General features: G+C 45.1%; 1 protein-coding gene across 2 annotated transcripts in view; it reads right to left on the reverse strand.

Moving 5' to 3' along the window:
• Lmtk2 (lemur tyrosine kinase 2) overlaps positions 1-17186 on the reverse strand; it is an 87718-nt gene that overhangs the window by 26604 nt on the left and 43928 nt on the right. For both annotated transcript variants that reach the window (XM_051162982.1, XM_051162981.1), the window contains exons 5-7: positions 14813-14931; positions 14170-14257; positions 2583-2716 (exon numbers count right to left, since the gene is read on the reverse strand). In XM_051162982.1, the coding sequence (XP_051018939.1) occupies positions 2583-2716; positions 14170-14257; positions 14813-14931 (341 nt within the window). The remainder of the gene's footprint in view (positions 1-2582; positions 2717-14169; positions 14258-14812; positions 14932-17186) is intronic.

The following is a 17186-nucleotide window of genomic DNA, read 5'->3' on the forward strand; positions in this document are numbered from 1 at the left end:
TTCCATCTGTCTGTCTGCCCAGCACTGAGATTACAAGCCTGCAATGCCACATTGGCTTTTATAAAAAATTAAAACACTAACTAGGACTGGAAAGATGGCTCAGTGGTTAAGAAGTACTTGCTACTGTTGCAGAGGACCTGGGCTCCTCCCCAGCATCCACACCGGACTCACAACTGTCTGTAATTCTAGTTCCAGGGAACCCAATGCCCTCTCTGGACTCTGAGGCCACTGCTTGCATATGGAACACTTACACACAGGCAAACACTCACACATAAACAACCAAGATAGATACCTCTTTCCCACAATAAAGTAAACAAATAAAAACACAGGTCAAACTCTGGTCCTGTAAGTTCTTTACCAGCCAAGCTATCACCCATCCTGGCTGAAGCAGTCGCTTTAAAAAGCAGAATATAACAGCTGCCAATGGTTCCAAGGCTTTTCTGTACCTTGGGCTTTGTGCTTGGGCATTGTCCAGGCCATTTGACTTGTCTTTATTTGTTTTCAAGTCTCTAATACTTTGCCTTGAGGAAGCATGGGAAAACACTCCTGGTTATGACAGCTCTGTCATCTTTTAAGAACACAGTGGTGAACAGGCCTTATGCACACTTTCTAGTTGACTCTGGGATCTTCATGCTGTTAATTTTGATTGGAGACTTAAAAATTTTTATATTCTAATTTTTTTTTTGTCTGTGTCTATTTGTTGGGGGATGGGGCGGCGCAGGGGGAGCGCTACAGAGGCCAGAAGAAGAAGTGAGATTCCCTAGTGCTGGAGTCACATACTGTTGTGAGCTGCCTTAGGCTGATGCTGGGAACTGAAACCTGAGTCCTTTGCAGGAACAGTATGAACCTCTGAGGCACCTCTCCAGCCCAAGACTTGTTTTTGAAAATACAAACTTCATAGATATCTCCTCAACACAGGTATGCCTTTTCAGATCTCTGGGTAATTAAGAGTTAAATAAATCAACTAAAGAGAAGACTAAGTGGTTAAGAGCACTTGCTATGCAAGCATGAGCAATGGAATTATGATCTCACATGTCCCACTTGTGCCTGTAACCCCACCTTTTAGGTGAGGCAGAGATAGAGGCTCACTCAGGATCGCTGGCTTCCAGCCTAGTTGAAAAAATGGCAGCCAGGAAGAGCTCCTGCCTCAAAGACACTCTCACTCAAAGATGGAGAGCAATAAAAAAAGATATCTGACTCCCTCTTCTGGCCAGTGATCTTTTTGTTGTTCTTGTTTGTTTGTTTGTTTGGTTGGTTGGTTGGTTGGTTTTTTGAGACAGAGTTTTTCTGTAATAGCTCTGGCTGTCCTGGAACTCACTCTGTAATCTAGGCTGGCCTTGAACTCCTAGAGATCCGCCTCCTCTGCCTCCCAAGTGCTGGGATTAAAGGCGTGCACTACCACCGCTTGGCCACTGGCCAGTGTTCTTGACGCTATATATACATAAGGAAATAAATCTATTTTGAAAAATTAGAGTTGGGTATGGTGGCCCATGCCTTTAATCCCAGCATTTAGGAGGCAGAGGCAGGCAGATCTCTGAGTTAGAGGCCAGCCTAGTCTACAGAGAGCCCAGGACAGCCAGGGCTACATAGAGAAACTCTGTCTCGAAAGAGCAAAAAATAAGAAAGAAAGAAAAAGAAAAAGGAAAAAGTGGAACTCAAAAATCCTGAAGTCTAGCCAGGTATGGTGGTACACATCTTTAATCCCAGTGCTAGGGAGGCAGAGGCAGGCAGATCGCTGTGAGTTCAAGGACACTCTGGTCTATAAAGCGAGTCCAGAACAGCCAGGATGAGAGAGAGAGAGAGAGAAAGCATACAATGTGCAGCTCACACAGTCACACAGCCCAGAACTGCCTGCACCCAGGGTACAAACAGGAGACCTAATCCTGATACTCTTAAGCCAACCTGTTAGGTGGTGAGAAACCAAAGCTGCCACCTACAGAGAGCCAGCATCATGACGGGGGGGGGGGGGGGGGGGGGACACGGACACGGGATGGGACGGGACGACACGGACACTCATAAGGCGATTCCAGCCTAAAGCTGACTGAATCAGAGGTCAGGAGAAGCCGGGAACACTCACTCTCTACTGAGGCCTGTGCACTTCTTACACTGCTTCAAATTCCTCAAGTATTTTCTAGACTTCAGGCTATGTTTGTTCTATTCCTTGGCATTGGCTTAACTGAAACCCAGCTCTATACTTACGTCTTTACACAGAGAGCTCATGCTATAGCCTGATCCCTTTGGTTCCTTCCTTCCTTCCCTTCCATCTTCCATTCCTCTGTCTGGCCTTTGTTTTTTGTTTTGGTGTTTCTGAGATAGGGTCTCATGAACCCCAGGCTGGCCTCAAACTCACTGTGTAGTCGAGGATGCCCTTAAACTTCTTTCCGATCCTCCTGCCTCCTGAGTGCTGGGATTATATATTTGTACCACTATGCCCAGTTCATCAAGTCCAGAGTTTTAGGCATGTTAACAGTGTACAACTAAGCCACACTCCATGCCCAGCTCCTCTTCCCAAAACCTCATAACCTCTTCAGATAGCCGCAATAGCAGCGATGTGAGGTGTGCCTGTGCCCAGCCAAACCTACCTGTGCAGGAAGTGCAGCTTGTGCATGGCTGCCAAGCCTGCGGCGATCTCGCACGCCATCCTCTGCAGCAGCATGGTCTGTGAATCGCCCCGCACATGCTCTTGCTCATTGCGCAGATAAGCCTTCAGGTCGCCCTGCAAACACCAGCTGACGTGAGTATCAAGTGCAGCACCAAAGGAAACCCAGCACCTTGGCAAGCACCGTGGTTGATATGAACTATTAAGATGACTCACTAGAACCACTTACAGGTAATGCCAACCAACCCGACATTTGAAGTACACATTATTTTCATTTGAGGGTCACAAATACATACAAGAACAAAACAGTAAATGAAATCTAATTTTATCACGATGCACATTTAAACTAAGTGCAGTGCAGAAACCTTCAAGTATCATAGACCTGATATGGAGAGTTTTTTTTTTTTAATGGTGCCATTTACACCACCTATCTTCCATTTCCAGGACACACGTTGCCAAGTCAGTACTTTATCACGAGGTTCCATGACCACCATTTATGCATGAGCAAGCCAAAGAGGAGAGACTGAAAAAAAGAGGAAGGTGGGAGAGGTGAGGAAAGCCACTGAGTGCTAGTGATGTGGCTCAGGTTTCAGTCAGCTTCTTTCTCCAGAGACCAACATGGGAAAGAACGTTCCGGCCACTTGCAAACACCAATTCCAATAAGCCTAGGCAGAGGATGGCAGTCTGGGCAGGAGAAGCGACAAAGCCCAGTCAGACTCACAGGCTTTCAGCTCCCAGCTACTCCCCATGACTGCTCTAGGCTTCCTGTCTAGGATGATGCACAGACAGCATATCTGCTTGGGGGAGGACACTTGAGGAAATACTATGTTACATTCTCCTTACACAAGAATAGATATTTACTGCTGTGGTCTAATCCAAATAAAAGCCTTCTGCAGAGAGCAATGTGCACATACGTGCTCAAGAATGTGTTTGTATTTGGAGGCCAGAGGCCGATCTTGGCATCTTCCTAAATCATTCTTAGTTTTGTTTGTTTTTTAAAGATTATTTATTAAATATACAGTGTTCTGCCTGCATGTACGCCTGCACTCCAGAAAAAGGCATTAGATCACATTATAGATGGTTGTGAGCCACCACACGGTTGCTGGAAATTGACCTCAGGACCTCTGAAGAGCAGTCAGTGCTCTTAACTCTGAGCCAGCTCTCCAGCCCTCTACCTTAGTTTTTGAGAGTGTCTCCTATTGGCCTGAGGATTGCTTACTAAGCCTGACTGGCTAGTCACCTAGTTCCAGGGATCCTCTGTCTGTCCACGTAGGGCTGGGATTACACACACACATCACTTTTCCTGGCTTTTCTTACATGAGCTTTGGTGATTTAACTCAGGTATTCATGTGTGTATGGTAAGCATTTTATCAACTGAGCCATCTCCCCAGGCCCAAGATTGACTATTTTTTATGATGTCACTAAGGAAGAATACAACACAAGATCTTTCAGCTTCCTTGAATCCAAATCAAGAAAAGCCTGAGAGGATGGGTAATCTCCTTGACCAACTTCTTGTAACTTCTGAAGAGAGCGTTATTTATCAGATTCCTCCCAGGATAAAGGCTTCACACATAATATTCCTCCACTAGCAGCTATCCATATTTAATTGTTGGTACATGACAATGCTGTATCTAGGTCCCATCTAAGACCTCCATTTGTTTCTATTCTATTTTCAAGGATCCTGGCATCAAAAAAAGTATATGTTGACAACTGTGGCTACTTTGGATTAATTGTATTTTGTTGTTTTGAGGCAGAGTCTGGCTATGTAGCACAGGCTAGTCAAAAATCGTCATCTCATCCTCCCAAGGGCTGGGACTTACCATTTGTGCTTTTGAGGATTGTGTAAAATACAGAATGGTTCTGTATCTGTTACCCATGGTGCATACTTTTTACAACCTCAGGTATTTTGCAGATAAAGAACTTAGAAGAGTCAAGAAATTTGCTTAAGAGCTAGCTGTGAAGATGTCTGCCTCTAATACCTGAGAAATGGAGGTAGGAGGATGAGGAACTCAAGGTCATCCTTGGCTATAAAATGACTTTGAAGCCAGTCTGGAACATACGAAACCCTGTCCAAAAAAAAAAAAAAAAAAAAAGAAAAAGAAAGAAAGGAAATGAAAAAAAAAACTGTTCTAATAAACCATACTTGTATTTTTAGTTTAGTAAGTAGTAAAGAAAATTCTAAGCCGGTGCACACCTTGAATCCCACCACAACGGGAGACAGAGGCGGGCGGATCACTGAGTTCTAAGCTAGCCTGGTCTACAATCGAGTCCAGGACAGCCAAGGCTAACAGAGAAACCCTGTTTCAAAAAATAAAATAAAAGAAGAAGGGGGTTGGGGGGGAAGAGGAGAAAATTCTAGTTAGCAAGTGAATTAAGGTCTAGCATGCGCGCGCATATGCACATGTACACCGCACACATACCCAATACCACCATGTACACCCAAGCACTCACAATGATCACCAGTATCATCAAGTACACCCAGACCACTGATCACACAACAGCACAGCCATGCACACTCATGCCCAGCCATGGCATCAGGTTAGAGTCTTTGAGTTTCTTCCCAAACATGGAAACTTCTCCTCTTGTTCCTGCTAGAATGTCTTCCCCAACACAAACACCTCTTCATAAAAGCTAGGTTTTTCCAGCTTCATGAATTGAGGGGATGATTAAAGATTTGGATAACAGGTTAACTCAGATAAGTTCCAGCAGGAGACCCAGGACTACTGGCATGCAGGCTGCTCCTAAAGCAGCCCCTGTAGAAACAAAACATGGAAACAGTATTTACATCCACAGATGCTGTCAATCAAATGGCAATTTTTAAGTTATTTGATTTTTTTTGCTTAAGCCCTTTGCTGCAGCAATACCCAAACAAACAAAATGCTACTTTCACATAATCATGCTGCATCTTGCCAACGATAAAGCAACAGCAGCTCACAAATGTGGCTGTGAAAATGTAGTCCTGATAGCTGGAGTTGTTTTTCAAGGTCATCTAAAGTGTGTTAACTGCCACCCTGTTCTTGATTTGCCTTCTCCCAGTGACATACACTCCTGAGTGACCCTCAAGATCCTCAAGGAGCCCAGACATGGCCCTCAAGGAGGAAGACTTGGTTTGGGTGTGTGGGATCTATTGTCAGGACTATGGTCTAGCAAGTATTTTGAAACTCTCCAGATACCACAGTTTAAAATAACAATCAATCAGTGGCATGTGGTTGACATCTTTCTAGTGCCAGGACTTGCAAGGCAGAGGCAAGATCCCTGTGAGTTTGAGGCTAGCCTGGTCTACATATCAAGTTCCAGATTAGCCAGGGCTATAGAGAGACTCTGTCTCAAAATATAGAAACAAATCCAGAACAGCTTTCAATTGCAGTAGAGGAATGTTTCTCCTTTAGAAGAAATCTAAAGAGATTAATTTTATCCAAAACCAAACAAACCCATATTTAGATATCTAGGGTGGGAGGGGTTGCAGAGACAGAAAGAGTAAGACAGAGAAACATATACAAGAAATTGAACCCAAGGCCACACACACATTGGGCAAGTGCTCTACCACTGAGCTCCATTTCAAGCCCTCTTTTAGCTTTTTATTATGAGGCAATGTCTCACTGTGTTGCCCAGGCTGGACCTGAACTTGTGATCCATTGATTCAGTCTCTTAGCAGCTGAGGTGACAGGTGCATGCCTACAGGGCTCAGCTTGTCTTACTTATATTCTGATGGTGCTTAGTGAGTAGACGTGGACAATTGCTACTGTCTGTTATTTAAAAAAGAAGCCGGTCGAGGTGGACATGCCTTTAATCCCTGCACTTGGGAGGTAGAGGCAAGTGGATCTTCATGAGTCCGAGGCCAGCCTGGTCTACAAAGCAAGCCCAAGACAGCCAAGGCTGCACAGAGAAATCCTGTCTTGGAAAAAAGACAGACAGACAGACAGACAGATAGACAGACAGGCAGACAAAAAAAGGAAGGAAGGAAGGAAGGAAGGAAGGAAGGAAGGAAGGAAGGAAGGAAGGACCGACCAAGACCCTCAATGTATTTTGAATTAAAATTAAATTCTCTTTACCCGGGTTTTTAATTTTTCAAGAAAATCCAAGAAAGACAACTAGATGGCAACAGAGAGCTACACCCAGCATTAGGGAGAAAAGCACCTAGCACAGACTTCTTGGAAGTACATGGGCCACTTACAGCCCTGCTAAATTCCAACACAAAAGGTCAGTGGTGCTGTCTGCAGGCTTCTGGCAGACCACTAAGCACAATGAGTTCTTTTTTGTTTGTTTGTTTTCCGAGACAGGGTTTCTCTGTGTAGCCTTGGCTGTCCTGGACTCACTCTGTAGACCAGGCTGGCCTCGAACTCATAGCAATCTGCCTGCCTCTGTCTCCCGAGTACTGGGATTAAAGGTGTGCACCACGGCCAGCATGAATTCATTTTTAATACACTTTATTTTAATTTAGTTTAATGATAACCACTTAATGTAATGGAAACTGTAAATAAATTCATAACTCAAACACTGGTCATTTGTATGTCTAAGTGTTTAAAGAACGTTGTTTTGTTTTGAGACAAGATGCCATGTACCCCAGGCTGGCCTCACACTCAGGTAAGAATGATCCTGAATCTCTCTCACTGCCATGAATGAAGCATGCCCAGTGTGTCCCCTCATGAAAAGGGTATGTCCCAGTTGAAGCCTACTCAGGCCTGGGTCTGGATGAATGTTAGCATGGCTGCCTCTTTGTTGTGGAGTATAAACACTGCGGCCCGCTACACCATCTCTGCAGCAGTCCTTCTCTTCTCTCAGCTCTACTTCTCTCCCCACCTCCTGTCCTAGTTTGCTCTGCTATTACCCTGATTCTGCCGTTCTTCTTCAACAGCCTCCTCCTATGCCCAGGCTGTCCAGGCTGCATGTTCTGGCTCTTCCCTCGCATGAGCCTCTGTGCTCCCAGCACACTTGCACCTACTGTTCAGCTACAGCCCCTGAACCCCCTCCTCACAGCTAGCAGTTTTGCCAAGTGCCAGTAAAAAACAAACCAACCAACCCAGGGGTCTCATTCTTCCTTCAAGTTCAGCCTCTTCGTGGGACAGCATGATGGTTCAACAGCAAGCCTGACAATCTGAGCTCTGTCCCCATACCCCACGTGGTGGAAAGAACCAACTCCAAGAGGGCCTCCCATGGCACACACGCTTCCACCCACCCTGCCCCACACAAAGAAAGTAAATGTAAAACATTATTAAATAAAATACCTTAGCCTTCCCCACCTGGCTTCCAGGCACCATAATCTCTGCCATGTCTTTCTGGTTTTTCAAAAAAGATTTGTTTGTTTGTTTGTTTGTTTATACAGTGCTCTGTCTGCATGTGAGCCAGCAGGCCAGAAGAGGGCACCAGATCTGTTTTTTAAAAATTATTGTCTGTCTGTCTGTCTGTCTGTCTGTCTATCCACCCAGTGCTCTGTCTGCATGTGAGCCAGTAAGCCAGAAGAGGGCACCAGATCTCATTATAGATAGTTATAAGCTACCATATGGTTGTTGGGAATTGAACTCAGGGCCTTTGGAAGAACAGCCAGTGCTCTTAACCTCTGAGCCATCCCTCCAGCCTCCTGGTATATCTTTCTATCTCACTAAATTCCCGGTGGCCCTTCCCTGGTTCATCCTCCTCCCACTGTTCTGTATCCATTCCATAGCTATGTTCCATGTGTGCTGTGCAGGCCATTCCCTCCTGATACCTTGTGCATTTCTCCTAGGCTATCTAAGAGGCAGCTTAAGGCTAATGCACATCCAGAACACCAATGCCAAAATGGCATCACCATTTTTCAGCAGATCAGATAAAAATCAAAGATATCATTTGTAAATCCTGTCTTTAAATCTATCTCCAAGCCATGAACCTCCAGGTCTTGCCAGTTTTTAAAGTAAACCCAGGGCTGAAGGGACCGGAAGGCCACTGCTATCACGCTATCTGAAGCACATCCCACATCCACTTCTGTCTGAGCAGCCAAAGCTGATCATGTTGTTGTCGAGGCTGGGAGTTGAATCCAGGCCTTGTTCATGCTAGGCGAGTATCTACGTCTAAGTTCAAGCCCCTCACTGGGGGATTCTTGCCAAGTGCTATATTGCTGATCTTGGCCCTAGCCTTTAAATTTTTATTATTATTTTGATGTGACACATGTTTTGCCTTCATGTATATCTGTGCACACTGCATGTGTGCAGTGCTTGTGAAGGTCAGAAAATGGAAACCGAGTCACAGAGGGCTGGGAGCTACCCTGTGGGTCCTGGGAATCAAAGCCCAGTCTTCTCAAAGAGCAGCAAGTGTTCTTAACTGCTTAGCAATCTCTCCAACCCCCTATCTAACCCTTTAAGTCCGTCTTTTAAAACATAAGCCATGTTGTGACCCTACCCCCCCCAACATACTATTGTTCGCAGACAATCATTTTGTCTATTCCACTATAAAAAAGCTGTGAGGGGGCTGGAGAGATGGATCAAGCGGATAAGAGCACTGACTGCTCTTCCAGAGGACCTGGGTTCAATTCTCAGCATCCACATGCATCTCACAACTGTCTATAACTCTAAGAGCTGACATTCTCACACAGACAAACATGTAGGCACAACAGTGATGCACATAAAATAAAATAAATTATTTTTTTAAAAAAGAAAGCTGTGACCACAGCTATGTTTTTACTTGTTCCCTATTGTGTCCCTAAATATCACAATACTGGACATATAGTATATGTAACATATCTGCTTGCTGAGCGAGAAAAGGCAGAAAGATTTTGGAGAAGCTCCAAATGATGTGCCCCATGTTCAAGCTGGGTCAGTCATATTCCCAGGCCATGCCTTGCCAGCATTGCATTAACAGTCTAATATTGATGAACTTAGGAGTAAATCTAATTTCAGATTTTCATCGAACTTATAAATTTATTTTATGACCTTATTACTTTGTATATAAGACATAGCCAAAGATAACTACAATGGGAAATATTTTCCTTTTTTTCCACACAGGGTCTCACTTTTTTTGTTTGTTTGTTTTTTTTGTTTTTGGTTTTTCAAGACAGGGTTTCTCTGTGTAGCCTTGGCCATCCTGGACTCACTTTGTAGACCAGGCTGGCCTCGAACTCACAGCAATCCGCCTGCCTCTGCCTCCCGAGTGCTGGGATTAAAGGCGTGTGCCACCACGCCCGGCTCCAGGGTTTCACTTTTAATACAGTCTGGCCTAGAAAGTCTCTGTGTGGGGAGGCGGGCAGCCTCTTGGCTCAGTCTCCTGAGTGCTGAGATCACAAGCCTGAGCTACTGTACCCAGAGCGCAGCAGGACCTGGATGCTGAGAGCAGAAGCTGAGGTCTCATGTCTTGAACCACAAGCACAAGCAGAGCGCACAATGGGAATGGCACAGGGTTTCTGACTCTCAAAGTCCACTTCAGATGACTTACTTCCTCCAAAAAGACCACAACCCTTTCCACCACAGTACCACCAGCTGGGAACCAACAGTCAAACGCCTAAGACTATGGGAGACAGCTCACTGTCGAGGCCAGCCTGGCCTACAGAGCAAGTCTAGGACAGCCAAGACTACACAGAGAAACTCTGTCTCAAAAAACCAACCAAACAAACAAAAAAAGTAAAAATAGAGCCCAGCGTGGTAGCACACAGCTTTAAGCCCAGCACTGGGGAGGCAGAAGGAGCAGATCTCTTGAGTTTGAGGCCAGCCTGGTCTACAAAGCAAGTCCAGGACAGCCAAGGCTACACAGAGAAACCCTATAGGGGACGGTGAAAATAATTACTGGGCTGAGGAAAATGGCTCAGCTGGTAAAGGTCTTTTTGCTGTGTAACTATGATGATCTGATGCTGAATCCCAAACACTCAGTGAAAGGCCAGGTGTGCTGTGCTGGCAGGGGCCTAGAATTCCAGGACTGAAGGGAGGGGTGGAGGCAGGGAGACACAAAGACAGTTGGGTCCCCGGAGCTCTCTGGCCTGAAAGTGAAGTGATTTAAGAATACGTCTGATGTCATCCTCTGGTCCACGTGCACATGCGCACACATACATATATATACACATACATACATACACACACACACACACACACACACACACACACACACACACACACGTATGTTTACTGAGCACTTTCTGTAAGTAAAATAATGCTTTTATGCCCGCATCACTGTTTTATGGGGAAATTAATTTTGAGGTGTCTACCTGAAACTACAGGTGAGTCACCTGCAGGCACACTGGGCAGGGCAGGCTTATCATCTTGGAATTTCCTGAGTACTACGCACAGCTCTCTGGGCTCCACAAACACTCAGTACATTTTTGTTAGATGAGCAATCCTCAACTGAAATACTCTCATTGCTGTGGTATCCTAAGAAAGCATCGTGTATCCACTATGGTAGGTTACACAAAACCCTGTAGTCATCTTTCACGTTGTATCCCAAGCATGGGTACCATCGAGCATTAGAAACTGGTCATAGCAGAGTTGTCACATGCTTTCAGAAGAGTTCCAAGTGTTCTAAAGGCAGGCTGGTAGTAACTGTATATGCATTACTTAAGTTCAAAAATATTCTCTCTTGTCTATGCAGATGTTATCAGTGACCGAGAGTGCTGTTTGGTGACTACTAAAAAGGCCAGAGCCCGTTCAGTGGCTTGATCTAAGAGCGATGAAGACAGCCAGCCCTTTGTGGCTGCAGTGGCTTAGGAGCAGGTTTGGGACCAGAAGGTGGCTGCTGCCTTTGGATTACGTTCCTCCACTCAGAATGGCCTGTTTCTGGGAAGGCAGTGCATAAGGATGTAGGGAAAGGGGCTCCAGGTCCACCTGAGGCCTGGTGGTCCCAGGAACATCCCTGTAGTCTGTGCAGGTGGGCACCATCTTCAGCTCCCTAGCTTGAGGCCACCTGCCTCCTCCTACAGTGCAGTCTGTACAAACAGAGCTTAGGGTAGCCAGATTTTAGAACCCTGTGAGGGCCCAGTCTCTGCAGCTGAAGAACCACTCTGTGGGGTTTTTTAGGCTCAGAAGGGTGAGCACAAAGCTGGCTCATAGAAAGAATGTGATTTTCACCCTAAAGGCAAGCTGGAGGGACCCTGAGTTAACAGTCTTAACTCAGGTATAAGACCAACCACACCAAGCAACGAAAGAGCTTTCCTAGGGGTCAGCCTCTGCCTTCCACCTTGAGACAGGAGCTTTGTTCACCACTGCATATGCCGGGCTAGCTTCCAGGGACCTTCCTGTTTGTACCTCCCACTCACTGATGGAGCAATGGAGTTACAGACTACATACTACTGTATAGCGTTGCCTTGGTTCTTGGGACCTGAACTCAGTTCTTCGTATATCTATAGCAAACTGTTTTACCCATTAAGCCATTGCCTCGGCCCCAGAGAAGTAGGCTTCTCATGAGCAGGCCTGACCCCTGGAGTGCAAGTGTCGGTGCTCATCTGCTGGCTCTGAACTCGCCAATCATGCTAGTCACAGCTAGAGGACATGGAAGCTGAATTCAAACTGACCAGAGAAACTAAAGCAAGAGCAATAAAAAACCCAGAAGAAGGGGGCTGGAGAGATGGCTCAGAAGTTAAGAGCACTTCCTGTTCTTGCAGCTCTTGGATTCCTTCCCCAGCACCCACTGCAGCTCATAAATATCTATAACTCCAGTTCCAGAGAATCCACATCCTCTCCAGGCCTCCGTGGGCACCAGGCATATACATGATACAGACATATATCTGCATAAGCAAAGCAGCCATACACACAAAACACAGCTGAGTGAGGGGATCCCAAAGAAGGTAGAAGAAATTTCCAAATACTATAGTAAAAAGGATAATTAAAATGGAACACATGTTCCAGATTAGGACTGCATGTTAACAAGCATCTAACAGTAACTATCTGCAAGAGACTTAAAGCAGACAGTGGGTGGGCTACCCCTGCTCAAAAGGATATAGATTTGAACAAAGCCCATAAAACACACATGAAATAATGTCAGAATACTGGCTGGTGTTCATGTGTATGCGACTTCATACACGCATGTGCTACCAATTACAAGGACCAGAAAGAAAGAAAAAGAAAAAAAAGCCTTTATCCTAAAGATAACTGTGGCACCAACCCAACGTTTAACGGGAAACAGGTGAAGACGTCTTTGTTGCTACAACCTAAGGCACAGGGATCTATGGGATCATACTATGAGATGAAATCCAACTAAAGTTGATATCAAACTTATCGATCAACTTTCCTTGGGAATTAACCACCTCTACCAAAGAGAGAAATACCTGACACATATTTAGGAGCTAAAGCTAAATGCACAACATAGCCCGCTTTCTTTTTTAGCAGCAGAATGTTACCAAGTGAACTGGGGATTTATTTTGGGGCATTCCCACTTCTCTGTACACAGCCAAAGAAGTTTTAATGTTCTGAAAACTGAAAGGATGTAGAGAAATCAATTAAAATTTAGTACATCCAATTATGCTCTTACCACTATTTTTGAAAATAACGATTATTATATGCTAAAAATAGGCTTAAAAGAAGAAATATTCTGCACTGGAGAAAAGATGTTTACTTGAAATTTTCACATAGAAATTGTTATTAAAATATTCATATACCTCCATGAAGAACAATTAATAGCCATAGGTTATATACTTAGAAATAAAAAAATACTTTTTTCTGAGACAGGGTCTTACACAGTCCCAATCAACCTCAACTCACTATATATTGGGGATGACCTTTGACCTCCCGGTTATCTAATTTAACAATATAAATGCATACACTCATCATTTTTAAAATCTGAAAGGGGCTGGGGAGACAACCAGGAGGATCAAGTATGAGGACCGGAGTCTGGGTCTCCAGTACCTGCATAAATGCTGAATGGGTGTGGCAGCCTGTGGGTGGAAGATGGAGACACTGAATCTGGAGCAAAACAGCCCTTACATTAGCTGAATGTGAGGGCTCCAGGTTCAGCAAAAGACCCGGCCTCAATGAATAAGGAAAACAACTGACTTCAACCTCACGCCTCCGCATGCACCTGCACACGTGTGCCCCACACATGCAAACATGCACACACAAACACACACATACGGAGGCAAAAAAGAAAAAACTATCATCTGAATGATTAGTGGGGAAATTTTTCAAAATGGCTGGTAGGTGTGAAGACCTTGGGCTCTTAGGAAGGGCATGGTGGGCTCATGCTCTAGCTCATCCATGTATGTGCTACCTAGTATGTGCTTCAACTCCAGGAGCCTTCTTTCAGTCATATACACAGTATCATATTAAATACCGACAAGAACTAAAAGCGAGATCAGAGCCAGGAAGTGGGAGGCAGAGGCAGGTGGATTTCTGTGAGTTCCAGGACAGCCAGGATTACACAGAAGCCCTGACTTGATCCCCCCCGCCCCCAAAAAAAAGGTAAGTCAGAGGGCCGCAGGATTCAGCATGGCAATAGCAGCATACAGCTCAACTCGGGGTGTGGGCACAGTGAACACTAGAAAGTAACGAAGGGAATGAACTAGTTAACACATCACAAAGTTCTTCACTAGGTCGATATTAAAGCCAGCACCAATCCACCTCTTCTGTCCAAACACCCACAAATAACCATCAAACATTTCAACTTGAATTTCTACTCTAACTTACCAGGTCGCAGAACTCGAACACCAGAAGGTAGGGAATGGCTTCCACGCACTGCCCGACACACTGAAGAACATTCGGATGCTGAAGTATGCTGGGAGGAATAAAAGCCACAGCGCTGCTCACCAAGAAACACCACAATGATTTCAATCACAGCACGACAAATTCAAAAGGCCACATCACAGCCCAGGACGGTGGCCACACCTTTAGATGCCAGCACACAGGAGGCAGAGTTCAAGGCCAGGCTGGACTACATAGCAAGTTATGGGCCGGCAAGGATAGGAAGTGAGGTGCCTTCTCAAGGCCTCCTGATGCCAGCCAGGCAAGTACTCTTCCACTGGACTACCCTCTTTGCCCAAAGTGACTCTTGAAGATCGACCCTGCATTCTGCAACCTTGATGAACCTGATTATTTGTCCTAGATTTTTTTTTTTTTTTAATAGATTCTTGGGGATTTTCGGCATAACCCTGGGTTTTTCCTGTTGAATCTAGTATTCAGTGAAGTGTCTTTTTGATGGCTGGTTTGAAATCCATGACAGACAGCTCCAGCATCTCTGTTACCTCAGTGCTGTTGTCTTTTCATACTCCACTGACATGCGGCCACTAACAAGACTGGTTTTCTGGCAGCTTAAGTACAAAGGCTTACTTACTAGTAAGGCTCTCCATTTTTCAGGAAAGTGTCTTGTTCCTTCGGACTTGCACTCACTTTTAACTCCTTCACTATGACTCTTGCTACGCTGGTGCCTGTGTAAGTCTCTCCCAGAAGGACCTAAAAGCAAACAAAAGTCTTCTTGGTCACTTGTCCAAATGAAAGAGATGTATGTCTCATTTAGTAGGAAACAGAATGAATTAGATGGCCTGTCACTCTGCACACCAACTCACAAAGCTTGGAAACTCAAACACTTACATGAGGAAGACAGATTATGCATGTAACCCCATGCTGTGAAGGCCGAGAAAGGAAGATACAAAGTTTATAAAAGGCTAGCCTGGGCTAGACAGAGAAATCCTGTTGGAAGAACTGGAAAGGAGGTAGAAAGGAAGAAAAAGAAGGAAAGAAAAAGTCAAGACAAAGGAAGGGAAGGAAGAAAAGAATTGGAGGGAGGCAGTACTGTAATAGAAAGGCCATTTAAAATATTCACCAGATATTTAAACATTCATTTCTATATCTTTTCTATTTACTTGGAAATGTCTTTTTCATGGAAATGAGCCATGACACAACAGCGAGAGATTCTGAGTCCCGTTCAAACAACTCAAGCACGGCCTGCACATGTGAGGTAGTCAGCTGACGAACGGCCACACAGAAACTTAAAAACCCATGGTATGTTGATGACATCACGCCTTTGACTTATTCCAAAACTTCAGCCAAAATATGCAAGCAAATACCATTCCCCTAAGATTAAAAGGTGAGATGAACTACCTCCCAAGAACTTGCTACAAGGAAAAGGTTAAATGTAGGACCAAGCACAACACAGTTTGTATCCAACTGACGGCAAAGTGAAGGGTTATTTAACTAGTAAATGACCACAATTAACTAACTTCTCTTGAAATAGCTTTTAAACACTGAGGAGACGGCTCAGGTGGTAAAGCATAAGGAGCTGCATTCAATCCTTAAGACCACATAAAGAAGCCAGGTGTGAGGTGTGCGCGCCCTTGTAACCACAGGACTGAGCAGGCAGAGACAGCAGGCACCCTGGAGCTTACAGGCAGTCAGCCTAGTCTATCTGAAGAGCTCCTTAACCCCAGCACTAGGGGAGGCAGAGGCAGGCAGATCGCTGTGAGTTCGAGGCCAGCATGGTCTACAAAGTGAGTCCAGGACAGCCAGGGTTACACAGAGAAACCCTGTCTCGAAAAACAAAAACAAAAAACCTCAGCAAAATTAACTAGGTTTACCAGAAGTCTAAGGGCAGAACTGCAAAGAGAACAATAAATTCTGAGTATTAGCTAAATCACAGCCTTTGCTCTAATGCCTCAGCTTGAATGTATACAATAAGCATCACTTCTACAAAGTGAAAGAACTTTGCACTACATGCACCTACATGACTCAGCTGGATTTTTCTTCACCATTACCCTTAGCATTCTTGATGTTCAGTGCCTCAGAGACCAGACAAACCTTGACCTCCCATGCTTTTGAAAATGTATTTAATGTGGAGAGGGAGGGGAGCGAGAGCACACACACATGTGCACATATACAGACATGCATACCCCAGCACTTGGAATGCCAGTGGTCGTCAACTCTCTTCTACCCTGTAGGCTCCAAGAACTAAATACAGATCCTCAGGCTCAGTGGCAAGCATTCTTATCTGCTGAGTCAAACCATTGGACTATTTTTTAATTTGTATGTTTGAGTATAAGAGTGCAATGTATATGTGGAGTGTGCTGGTTGCATGTGCCTGTGGATGAGGAGCAAAGGCCAGGGGGGGTGTTCTTTAACCACTCCACCTTATTTCTTCAAGGCAGGACCTAGCCCTGAACCCAGGCTAGCATTTTCAGGTAGGCTGGCAGCCAGCAAGCCCCCACTGCTTTGGTGCTGGGGTTACAAGTGTGCACAGACCTATGTCTGGCATGTTCTGGTATACTGTGATTTGAACTCTGGTCCTCTTGCTCGTGCAGCAAGGTCTCTTACCGGCCAAAGCTCTCTTGTTCTTCCAATCTCAGACCTTTCCATCCTTTTCTCACTTGCAAACATCTTTCCTACGATCCCAGCAACTACTCCAGCTGATCTAGACATTGCTAGTAAATACCTTACATCCCAGACCTACGAGCACCAACCCTCGCAAGCTGGCCACGTTCCCCAATGATTCTCACACCTGCTGTTCAAACTTCATACATCTTTCCCTGGCTCCCCTCTAGAGAGAACTGACCTCTCCATGAGGCGGCAACAAGAGTGAACCTTCTCATTTTAACACCTATGGATGCAACCACACCCAGACCTACAGCGTCTGCTTCTGCTCCAGTGCAAGAAGACACTGCCAGCCAGGCGTGGTAGTGCACGCCTGTGAATCCAGCACAGGCAGAGGCAGGCAG

Source organism: Acomys russatus, chromosome 19 (assembly GCF_903995435.1).
Source record: "Acomys russatus chromosome 19, mAcoRus1.1, whole genome shotgun sequence".
Taxonomy (NCBI): Eukaryota; Metazoa; Chordata; class Mammalia; order Rodentia; family Muridae; genus Acomys; species Acomys russatus.